This window comes from Eimeria necatrix, genomic scaffold (assembly GCF_000499385.1).
Source record: "Eimeria necatrix Houghton genomic scaffold, Enh_scaff1, whole genome shotgun sequence".
Classification (NCBI taxonomy): Eukaryota; Apicomplexa; class Conoidasida; order Eucoccidiorida; family Eimeriidae; genus Eimeria; species Eimeria necatrix.
The window spans coordinates 82,407-94,483 of NW_013651811.1; the positions used below are offsets into that span (position 1 = coordinate 82,407).

At 52.1% G+C, this 12,077-nt stretch overlaps 3 protein-coding genes across 3 annotated transcripts; 1 reads left to right on the forward strand and 2 right to left on the reverse strand.

The window, feature by feature from the left end:
* Nucleotides 1-252: 252 nt before the first annotated feature.
* On the forward strand, nt 253-2,335 carry ENH_00026490 (DnaJ domain-containing protein, putative; the record flags this gene model as incomplete). Its single annotated transcript, XM_013577990.1, has 6 exons — nt 253-685; nt 848-1,010; nt 1,425-1,527; nt 1,719-1,810; nt 2,048-2,111; nt 2,249-2,335. The coding sequence occupies 6 exons, from the start codon at nt 253-255 to the stop codon at nt 2,333-2,335; spliced, it is 942 nt and encodes a 313-aa protein (XP_013433444.1).
* A 506-nt stretch (nt 2,336-2,841) lies between these two features.
* Nucleotides 2,842-6,715, reverse strand: ENH_00026500 (hypothetical protein, conserved; the record flags this gene model as incomplete). The annotated part of the gene is made up of 6 exons (XM_013577991.1): nt 2,842-2,898; nt 2,991-3,060; nt 3,213-3,250; nt 3,616-3,789; nt 3,992-4,174; nt 4,298-6,715. The coding sequence occupies 6 exons, from the start codon at nt 6,713-6,715 to the stop codon at nt 2,842-2,844; spliced, it is 2,940 nt and encodes a 979-aa protein (XP_013433445.1).
* Nucleotides 6,716-9,171: 2,456 nt separating this feature from the next.
* Nucleotides 9,172-10,941, reverse strand: ENH_00026510 (Protein kinase domain-containing protein , related; the record flags this gene model as incomplete). The annotated part of the gene is made up of 1 exon (XM_013577992.1): nt 9,172-10,941. The coding sequence occupies one exon, from the start codon at nt 10,939-10,941 to the stop codon at nt 9,172-9,174; it is 1,770 nt and encodes a 589-aa protein (XP_013433446.1).
* Between the last annotated feature and the right edge of the window lie 1,136 nt (nt 10,942-12,077).

A 12,077-nucleotide genomic window follows, 5' to 3' on the forward strand; every position in this document is an offset into this window, starting at 1 on the left:
CGCAAGGCTGCGCAGCCGAAGACTTCATAATCAGTGGCATTCTTTTTCAAATTTTGCGTAAGAAGCTCAAAGTATGTGTTATGCCGGAGAAGAAAGTCTCGGCGCCATCCTTAACCCCCGGCCACCTTTCACTCCGTCCCGTGCCCGTGGTACGCTGGTTGCTAACGACTGGGCTGCTCTGCTTGCGCTCCCGAGCCTTTTCGGCAATTGCAGTGAGCTAAGCCCCTCTCTACTGCAAAGCGTACGCAGAACATGACAAGGCCTCCGGCGCAGCAACCCCGCGCCCCCGGTGCCGACAATCGTGATGCCGCGAAAAGTAAGAAGGCATCCGTGAGAGGCGCAAGAAGGCGGGAATCACGGGAAGCTGACAAGCACTCGTCTGCTGATGAAGCAACAACGAATGTCGACGCAGCCACTGCCCACACTCTGTACGACCTGCTAGGCGTGTCACGAAATGCTACGCAAAAGGAAATAACTTCAGCCTACAGACGCAGGGCCCTCATATGCCATCCCGATAAAGTGCGACACCGGCAGAAAAACAGCTGCCATAATGACGGCCAAAAAGACGAAGAGAGCACACCGGGCAAAGTCTCAGTGGAGGAGGCCACCAAGCACTTCCAGCAATTGCAAGCAGCTTACGCCGTTCTAAGCGATCCTAAGAAGAGAGAGCGGTACGACAGAACAGGTGAGTGGAAAAACAGCCCCACGCTGATTGTCTTGAGCTCTTTACTACTCCAAAAGGAGCAGGCGCAGCTGGGATGAACACCTTATGCCGCAGAGGAAGTGCTCAGTTGGCGCCCGTAACAAGGAGTTAGAATGCGGCGTTACTCTTTTTGCTCTTCTCTAGGTGAAACGGAGGAAGAGGGTTTAACTGGCCAGTCCTACGAGGAGGCATATGCTTTCTACAAAGAAAAGTTCCCGGAGGTAACTGAAGAGGCTATTGATCAATTCCGAACTCGCTACATTGGCAGCGAGGAGGAGAAGGAAGACATAATCGACTTTGTCAAAAAGTGGGCACTGGCTGCTACATTCAGTGTCGTATGCGCGAGTCTTTTTCGAGGGATCGTATCTTGCTTCAAATTAATCAAATTAAGGCACTAAGATTCTTGACTTCGCACACCAAAATCTTCTCACTCAACGCGCGAATGCCCGTCAATTCGAGCCAGCACGCATTGCGCTTGTGACACTTCATACTGTGCATCTTTCAACGAAGCCTCTGTTCAAGGCACACATAGCGCATGCTTAGCAGGATGCCATTTCCCCCCCATTTGGCTTATATTTACGCATCCACAATGCACAACGCTGCAATCCCGTGCAGCCGTGCACAGCTGGTATAAAGTGATTTCTGAGGAAGTCAATACAAATGCCCCAATACGTAGTTCACTCACGCGATATATTTGTGAGCCTCTTCTATGCGTTTGCAGATTTGACGGAGATTTGTCCAACTTTTTTGAATATATTCCGCTTAGCGACCCATCGGAGGCCGAACGGTATAAGGGGATCTTGTCAAGTCTCACGAAAGATAAGGTAAACAGTACGCACGCAATGATGATCACAATACTGTTGCAACAATTACACGAATGCGGCAAGCATTGCAATAGCGACCACTACTTGAGATAAATGACGATTGCTACGTGACCAGTAAATGAATCTCATATTCGTTCCTAGTGGTAGCCACGCAAAAACCATTCCCCCGTGTCGTTTTTTTTGTCTTCCAGAGAATAAAACAGACTGCCGCCTATAAGAAATCGATCCGAGAATTCGATTCCATAGCCAACAAGTACAAGAAGAAGTACGAGAAGGAGAAAAAGTAAGATACAAACTCGACTACAGCCACGCCCAACAACCAAAAAGGCTTTTGACAGCAGATACGGCCAGCCAGTTGAAGTCCCTCTCTCTTTGCCAGCAAAGTCTCGAAGTAGCGGGTGCTTCTGTTACACTCGTCTGAAGTATATTCTGGGAATGATAATTGATATACAATGTAAACAAATGGACAAATATACTTGCGCGAATTAACTCGGGATAGAGCTAGTTCGTTTGCGCGTAGGTCTGCTGGGGTAAAAGGGAAGACCAAGAAGGCAGATACGTCTTCTCTCGCTTTGACCATACTTGTAAGCTTCGCACCCTTAGCAGCCACACAGGCTCTCAAGTTAGAAACACTCTCCCCAACCGACAGCGGCACTAACATACCAGCCAGTATTAACGAATCATCCGTGCTCCCCACTAAACATATGCTTTTCTTCTGAAGGAAAATATGCGCAAGCGCGAAGCTGCATCAAATCGCTTTCTAGAGGAACTGGGGCAGAAATACGCGAAGAAGAGGAAGAACGCGTGAAAAAACAGTCCACAGTGCAACCAGATCCCCACGCTTCTGTCCTTCGCCAATTTTCCTTGCAAGTTCTATTTGCAAATGGCGCGGCGGCTCCGCAGACAATGGGCCACGCCGTCGAGCTGCCGCAGCTCATGCGCACCGACTGAGCTGCAGTGGCTCATGCGCAACTACACAATATTCGCGATACAGATGGGGAAAAGCCCACTCATGCCCCCCCGGGTGTCTCGCCATTCCAGCTCTCCGCGCGCCTTTCTCCTTTTCTTATGCATGCATCGCCCCAACGTCATCTATAGTTACCATAAACTCAACTGAGGATGCATGCATACACCGAAAGTGGATAGCTAGCCACTGGACTGAGTACCGCAACTGTCGCGTAGCGGTGAATGACATCAAAGAAGCAAATAGGATGTCCGTAGAAATCAAGGGATTTTCTTAACAGAGATGCCCTTCGCTGCTGTCGGTACCATGTCACTACTGCAGCCTTTGAAAACGTAAACAGATCTACTCCTTCACATTTTCCGTTTCTTCTCGCTACGGCTCGCCGGCGTTCCAGGCCGCGCTCTGTCCTGTACGCACATTGCCGAATGGTGAGGCGCACAAACAAGTAGAGACGAACAGCTACCACTAATACAGCAGCGTGCTTCACTCTGAATGTTACCTTTTTCGCCAACACGTAGAGGGGTGCCAGAGCCGCCTGTGCTGATTGCACCTTGGCCTGTAGCGAGAGCCTGGGAACAAACGAGAACAGAGTCCCCCTTAACCGTCCTGTGTCGCCATACGGTCTGAATTGAACAACGTGTTCACGGCATGCCTGAAGTGCTGGCATCCAACTCCATGAAACACAACGTAATCTAATCGCACACTGCGTATAAGAACTCACGCGGGCCTTTCGTACTCCACGGTATCCGCCGCTGCACGCTGCAACATACCAAACCCGCCCTCCTGCCCCCTTATTTCACTAAGAGCGATTCCTCGTTGACTGTATCGCATGTGCCTGTCAGTACACTATTCACTAGAAAATATACATACGCATATATCTCTATGCGCGTCTGTATATGGGTCAAGCTTCTCGCTGATGTCTGCACCGGGCAAGCTAACGCATTGGCAGCAACTTGGCATTTTTCGTATTCCCAGCTATGTCCATGCCATGATAGCTGGCAACTGCCATTTGTTTTAACATAACAGTTCGCAATGGGCACACGCCACGCAAAAAACCCATCGGCAAGCAGGCACCCGAGCATCTACGCGTAAACTCAAACAGATGGCATGACAAATTCGCTTACACTGCGGTGACTCCGTGCTGAGAGCACAATATCTTTTGCTGCCCGTTTTATTCTTGACCCATCGTGAAGGGGTGTGAATCCTTTCTCGTCATCTCTACGCAAAGGCCGTGTGGGGTCGAAGTAGCCCAACTCCAACCACCGCAACATGGTCAATGTAGAAAAAGGACCCTGACACTGCAAAAAAGGCAAAAACGCCCCAAAAAGTAGGTGAAAAAGCGATAAAATACTGGGCAAAAAGTAAGCCCCACAAAAGAATAGATGGTTTGAACTCAGGTGCCAGTAGACAAACGAACTGAGAAGCAACTCACGTTACACGTAGCCATGTATGCACATTTCTAAGCCTAAGTATGTAGGCATATACATGAGCATACCTGACAGTGCTAAACGGGCTATCTGTAACGTGCGAACCACAGTTCTTGAAAAACACAGACACAAGACACAGGGTGAGCGGTGCAAGACATGCCTTGTTAAATGCATCGAGGTAACACCAAGTGTGTGCCGCCTCGTTCTCCTGGGGGTCTAGCAGCCTTTCAGGCACCGCTGAGAGTTCGTCCAAAAGCTGTAGGAAAACGAACAAGAATCGATAATATCACCTGCTCAGTCGTCATCACGTTTGATAAAGCTGTAGTGACTCAAGCGGGCCAAAATATCCACTGAAGCCAAAAATGAAAACAGCACTCACCGACATTTTGGTCCTGCCGTAGCCTTGCTGCTGCGGCTGCTGCTGCTGTTCTTGCTGCTGGTGCTGCGGGTTCCCAACATGCGAAGGGCGTCCAGAAGAGGTTTGCACGTCATCAGAAGTTGTCAGATGCGGTGGCTGCACCCTCACCGCTGCTACTAAGCGCTGCTGCTGCAGAGTGGCGGGGCCTTCATGAGCCTGATGATGTGAACTAGGGACGCTCTGAGAAACCTGGCGTTGTTTCTGCGGAGACGATTCCTTCCGTGGCTGCTGCAGCTGCTGCTGCTCCTGCCGTGGCTGTTGCTGTTGCTGCAGTGCCATCGCAGCAGACGACTGAATTGTATGCTGCAAGGTCAAATGAGCTGGCGAAGCCCCAGTATTTTGTTGCAGTTGCTGCTGCAGAAGCTGCTGCAGCTGTAGCAAAGCATCCTGCGCTGGCTGTGACGCGCTTCCAACGTCAGGATTACTTCGTATGGCGGCAGCGGCAGCTGCCGCTGCAGAGCGCAGTGACTCCAGCAGAATGAGCTGCTGTTGAGGACAACCCTGCGTGAACAAGGAATTTGCCAGTCCACTGCCTCCCGCCTGCTGCTGGTGCAGTTGTAGCTGAGCTCCCATTGCCAGGCCTTGTAGCAACGCTTCTGACACTGCACGCTGCTGTTGGTCCTGCTGCTGGCCTGTTGCAACAGCAGGGAGGCCGGCGCCTGGCAAATGCATGCCCACTGCTTGGTTCTGCGGCTGCTGCGGCTGCTGCGGCTGCTGCTGCTGTTGCGCTGCTAACAATAATAGCTGCATGGCCCCCTCATGCGAGAGAAGAGAACTAAGAAGCCCGTCTGCTTGTGGAGGCAGCGGTTGCATTTGCTGATGCTGCTGCTGCTCCTTCTGTTGCTGCTGCTGCTGCTGCGGCAGTGCGCTGAAAGGAGCACTATTGTGCTGTCTTGACGGGTCAAACACGAAGTCTGGGAAAGGTAAGCCCTGAAACGGGCCCAAGGGTCCCCTGCCTTGAGGACCTACGAAACCTGCACCGCCACCAGCAGTAGCGGGCGGCCCTGGGGGGCCCCGCTGAGGACCGGATGGCGGCGCCCCGGAGGGCGGAGCCTCTCTTAACTGCGCCGTCAAACCTTGAAGGGATCCAGGAGAGCCCCCTGGAACCAATGATGGGAGCCCCTCTTGAGCATCTGGAGCTCCTTCCCGTGCTCTATCCACTGAAGGCACACATACGGGGAAAGGCAGGGGCTGTCTGGGTAGTGTGCCGTTTGCAATGCAGCGGCTCACTGCTGCTGCTGCTGCTTCTGCTGCCGCTGCTTCTGCCGCTGCTCTGCTGTTCCACAGCGACGAAGCCGCGCCCGGAAGGGGCCCTGGAGCCCTCCTGCCCGTTGTGTTATCAGGGCCTCCCACTGGCAGCTGATTGGGCCTCACGAAGTAGTTACCCTTCTCCATATCAGACCCAGGGGGAAAAGAATGTGGACCTACAGGGATGCTGCAGTCGTCCCTGCTGTTTCTGATATTTCTGCTGCTATTGTGGCACTCTTCTGCGCTCGGGGGATATTCAGACTTCCGAAGCCCGGAAACCGGGCCACCCCTTGGCACGAGGGGACCAGCAGAACTGCCGCGATACGTATCAGGGGGACCCCCCTCGTGCAGTAATCTACCGAACCGGGGCTCCTCACTATGAAGCGGGGGGAGATGACCTCCATGAGACGGCCGTGGCACATCTATAGGCCCAGGACCTCTTTCTGCAGGGCCCTTCCCCATCACTTGCTGTGCACTGTCGTACGCCAGAGGAGGGCCCCAAGGCGGGGGCTCCCCAGCCCCCATAGTATACTCTGCGTCTCTGAATCGCCTGTCGTCCCTAGGACCCCCCCACGAGTTCCCCCCTCCACTAATCGGCGGTGGGGGTTGGGTTCCCAGCGGACCATCTCGGCCGCCGCAGACCCTCGGACCTCCAGGACGTATGCTATGCCTGTCACATGGTGGGTCCTCGGGACCCTCCCAAAATCGCTGAGGAGGGCAGGGGATTGAGCACTGATCAGACGGGGGGCCTGGGACGCCTGGCCCTCCTCTTCTTCCCCTTCTATTCCCAGCTGCTTCATAGTTAAAGTCTGAACGCATGCCCCAAGGCAGCGGGCCAGGACGAGTGTTCTGGCAGTTTTCTAAGGGCCCCCATGCCGGCGGAGGGCCGCAGGGTGGGGGCCCTGGAGGTGCCGGTGGTGGCCCCCGCCTGTTTGCGCCGTTCCACCTAGCCATAGATGAAACTGGATCTGAGTATCCTGCTACGTTTGACGATGGCTGAGAGACGGGAGGTGCCGGAGGCTGCGCAATGTCTCTAAAACCGCCGTGTTTTCCCGAGTTTTGGGGGCCCCTCCAAGCCTGCAATTCACGTGGCGGGTCTCGCGAGAAGGCAGGGGCCCTATGGGGATTCATTTCAATCTAAGGGTGTATGCTCCAGGGCGCATCAGTAAGTATAGACCGAAGCGCAGGGGAAATGAAGAAATCGCGGCAGCCTGAGGAACACAGACGGAAAGAGCTGACCCGCCTGACCGCTGTGGTGCCAGCATACATCCCGTCTAGCGTATAGAGAGAGCAGAATTGAGATTTGTTCGCTGTATTGTGAACCAGAGAACGAGCAGGAAACGCTCCTAAATAGCCCGCCCCGAACTTGGCCAACGCTAGGGGGAGAGAGAGCCCTGTGCAGCTGCCGAGACCGTAATTAGATGCGGCCGAGACCCAGCAACCTGTGAGTATGTGTTCTGTTCACTTAAAAGGTGCGTCGCTATTTAACTTGATCTTCTTTATTCAAGACCGCAAAATAAAGCGGATTAAAACCAATTCGAAAATGGGCCATACTGGTCAGGTGCTTATTTCTCCCTCACTAGCATCACTTCGACGGTCAGACCCTCTTGGCCAAGTGCACGACGGCCAAGTACACCCCTTTTAGATAAATCCGGGCAATATGTACCATCGCTTTAGGCAAAATTGTTGCTTGTGTCAATGTTTGAGCAGCAAGTTCGAGAAGGAGCAGCTGGAAGATTCGCAAGAGGAAGCAGCATCCACCGTAGCAAAGTGTGTCTTCGGAAGGACAACTGGTTCTCCATTGTCTACACTTTTGCATAATGCACACCTCTTGCCCACCCCATAGTCTCATAACACCTTTTGCAGTGTCAAATGGACCCACGCTTTCACCATTTTTAGGAGGAGAAGGCTGCAGATGGGCACAGGTGGCCTGCAGCTGCCAATCAACCCAAGTCACGATGTAATTCACGCAACGTGCATGACTGCAATAGGGGGTTCGGCTTGGTCGAGACAAATGCACTAATTTTCCTTTCGTCTTGCCGAGAGCTGCTGTTGCTGTCGCCGGCCTTCTTGCTGCTGTTGCTGCCCGCATCACTGCCGACGCTTCTTCGCCGGCGGTTTTGCTGCTATTTTGGTAGTTCGCGAGTTTCTATGCCTTCAGTTGATGCAGTTAATCGTAGTAAATCCATTAGCCTCGTACTAAGTGGGCTCAGTAGGGGTCAAGGGACAGAATTCGCTCCCTGGTCTGCTGACTGGAGATTGTGGTTCTGTGGACTCTCGGTTAGGTGTCTCCAAGCCTAATTCACTTGGTGAACATCTCACTCATAGTCTCATAGTCCTCGGTGTGCACTACGCATGATTACTTTGCCTTGAGAGTGGCCCTGAAAGTAGTTCATTAGTGTACCGTGCACTGGCAGCAAGTCGCGCAGGAAATGTATCTGCAGAAGTCCTCTTTGGGCCGAACAACAAATGTCCTCAACCACACATGTTCGCGCCCTTACTTTAGTGCGCACCAGGGATTGCAACCATATGTGAGGCAGCGCCATAGCCACTATCGATGGAGGACAGGCACAGGAAGGATGCGCTAGGGAGCACATGTGCTGTAACTAGACGGAGACTTAGTGAGTACAAACACTGACGTTCGGCCGAGCAAAAATGAGCACCTGAAAACCGGCTAAAGTGGCAGGGGATACGCCCTCTGGTTCTCCTAAGAAACGTGTGTGTGCTACCTAACAGCAAAGGTTCAAAAGGTTTGCGACGGTGCGTCAAGGAGGGTTCCTCATCGCACAGAGAGCGTGTTTCAGTGCGAACATCCATATTCAAAGAATGAATGCCTGCTTATCTGGACTACGTCAGAACAAATTGATATGCCTTGTTGCAAACGCATCGCGAGCGAGCTGTGCGAAAGTGTGGTAACGTCAGTGGAAAAACATAAATCGTTCTTGTTCAAAGCGCAACTGCCCGTTTCACCATTGGGAATACAACGAAACACTAGGAGGACAAGAACTGCAATTTGGACAAACAGCAACGCAGTGCTCAGAAATTGCTGGATCAGACCACTGCAAAGACCCTTAATTACGACAAACATCTGCACCTCGAGAAATTTTGGCAGATACCAAGCAAGGATAAGAATACATCTATCCACTTCTAGCGCTTTATTCGAATTTGACAATTTGCAAGCATTCTTGTATCCACAATTGGGAATACAACGAGATACTAGGAGGATAAGAACTGCACTCTGGGTAAACAACAACGCACTGCTCAGGAATAGCGGCCCTGACGTCGAATCACAGCAATGTAAAGACTCTAAATTAGGACAAACATCTGCTCCTCGAAAAATTTTGGCAGAAACCGCGCAAAAATGAAAATAAATCTATCCACTTGTAGCACTTCACTCGAATTTGACGATTTGCAAGCAAAAAGAAGCGCCAGCTAGCGCACCTCCTGTATGGCCAACAGCCGTAATCCTGCGACGCGGCAGCAGTAGCAAAATAAAAGACTGAGCCCTGAGCGCCTCCGATAAACGTTCATCCGACGCTCTGTGTACAAAATAAAATCCATGTTTGAAATCCAACCATTTAGTCGAGTCACCCCGCCATGGTATCGAACAGATCCGGAAAGCTCGCCAGGATTTCCGTCCAAGAGATTCTCAGCTCTCTCCTAGGCTCCAGCAGCTTCTCAATTAACTCTTGCCATCTCAGTGGCACTTCAGCGCGCAGCAGCAAAGGTTTAAGGCTCCTTCTGTCTTCTTCGGCTTGGCTCAAGAGCTCCTCGACTCTGGCCCGCATTAAATCCATATCATATCGGATATCTGAAAAGCCGTAAGGAAGTTTGCCGTTCGTAAACAATTCGAATAAAATAACACCTAGGGACCACAAATCTCCCTCGAGAGCCGGCATCACAGTCGTATCGGATTCTAGACGCTTGATCAATTCCAGCAGCAGCTGAGGCTCCGCATACCTAATCGTCACTCGCGATAGCTCGTGCATCGCATCCCCTAAGGGGACACTGACCCCAAAGTCACCCAGCAGAAACGAGCCGTCAGCTCTCATAAAACAGTTGTCCAGCCGTAGGTCATTGTGGGTCACTTTCGCAGCTTGCAGGTGCAACACCTGTAGCAGCAACCGGTGTGCAATGTACAGCTTTGACTGTGGTGGAAGCCACCAGCGGCGCCTAATGATGTCCTGAACACTTCCGTGGAGCCGCTCAAACAACTGTACGTGCGAAAACACATGAAAGGCGCCCCATTGAGTTAGCGAGGGAGCCCCCAGGATCCTCCCCGTATACAAAGGCACCGCTAGACCCTTCTTCTGGGCCACAAGATCAGCTGGGTCGCCCCCGATGGCCGCTGTTATGCTTTTCTCCTCAAGCTCAAAAGCCTCTTGGGTGAATCTTATCGCTTGATCTCGAGAAAGCTGCAGTTGCTGCAGTAGCTGAAACCGAAGTGCGAACGTCTGCTCAGCTTTCTCGTCCACAGCCTCCACCACCAAGCTGGACACGCCCCTCCCCAAAAGCCTGGTGACTTTCAGGGCTTTGCGTGAAACTGCTGGTTCAACCGACGCAGCTGCACACGGCCTCGTGTCCTCAATTTCCACCGACGCCCCAATGAGCCGCTCACTGTTTCCTTCTGTCACTGTTATCGCAACTGCTGCTGCAGCAGCTGCAATCTCGTCGGTTTCCTCGAACTCAAGCTCGTCCTCTTCCTCCTGAGGCAGAGATGCAGCAAGGAATTTCTTGCCCACGATCGCAGAAGCTGGCATTGCTGCCTCTGCCTCTTCAGCCGTGGGTAGCTTCAGCAGCTCTGACTGTAGGCAGTTCAATGGAGTGTTAGATGAGTGCGGTCCCTCCGGCATTGTGTCTTCCCCATGGCCGAAAAGCGTTAAAGAAGACGTGCTGTCTAAGCCAGGACGAGAACCCACTAAATCTGGATCTCCGCTGCTCTCATCGTCAGTTGCTACAGTAGCTGTTGCCGTTTCCGTTTCCTCACTCGTCCCGGCGTGGTCAGATGCGTGGAAACCCAGCTGAGAGTCTTCAAACGGCCAATCGTGGCCACCCTGTACACTGAGCTCTTGCGTCTCAATATAAGAGAGCTGCGGTGCAAAGCGTGGAAGGCCATTCAGTAGCGCCATACTGCCTATTTGAACGGCGACCATGTAGCACACACCGACGACAGCTAGCGCCAGCAAGCGGCCGGGGTAGCCTCTGCGTTTCTCACCGGAGAGGATTGTGTCGAATTCAGGGGAGTATCCGTGAACGCTGTATACATCATGGGCTGCTGCCGGCTGTAGGGGCTCCACAGTTACAAATGGCGGCTTGTAAGATAGGCTGGGCACCATCCCAGTGGTGTTAACACTCATTGTGGCAAAAAAAGAATTCAGGATAGAATAGAGGCAACGATACTTTGTAGGGCCCTCAAGGATAGCATTTTAATTCAATGATTGGAAAACGGGCACTCTGGGAGCGGAGTGGATCAGCCAAATTCGCCCTCGTGTTCATTCAACAAACCATGTGCCTGCTTTGGCATGCAGCTTCATCTAGTAAGCAACTTGAGACTACTGAGCAGCCGTTCACATATGTCAGACCCTTCTGAGCTGGCGTTGAGACAAGTGGGAGGCGAGGCTGCTTGGTCGATTCCCCGGCGGATCATGCAAACAACATATCACACAGAAATGAACTACACTGCAGGATCACACGGAATAAATCTGAGTTAAAGTCCCCTGAAATTCCGTCTGAATTGGTGACGGTGAATCCAATCGTTGAGCAGTACCACGAGCTACGTGTCACCGGCAGCCGAAAGGGCTGAAATCGAGGGCCACTAACTCCAGACCTGAGTTAGATCCGGTGATCAGCGCTAAGCTTCAGATTCAAGGCTACTGTAAAACCCGCTATTTCTGTTAATTTCTCATGAACAATCCACGGAAGCCCAGGGCGACAGAAAGACGAGGGGCGAACGTTTCACACTCGTCAGTGCCGAACGAGCCGGCTAATATCTGCATTTATGGCTCAGGTAACACATTTCCAGTTTCCTTTTTTCTGTGGAACACCTTGCTCCATGGCAAGTGCAGGACACGCAGAGCGTGAACAAGGCGGGGCTGGTGGGACCGTGGGGTGCCGTCATGACCTGAAGGCGTGTTCTTAGTGAGGGGAATGCACATCATCACCTTTAGAGCCCCTCAGATTCAGTGAATAAATAACTATACTAGAGACCTACAAGTTAGCTGTTAGGCCTGCAAATTTGACGGTCCCAACTGGCACAACTCGTTTGTGCACTTGGTCACTGTGGATCGAGCTTTAACTCGGAGTGACACTCCAAATGTTGCAGCCACAAAAAACGCTAATTATGTTACGCTATAACACTTACGCTATAACACAAGGCTCGCCTTTTATTTTATTTCTCCCTTGTTGCCCTTGACCTGCACTGTATTACTGTACTTACTTTTCCTTCGCGCAATTTCTGCTGTCCCGTTGTCCCAGGTTTCACAAAAATTAAGCT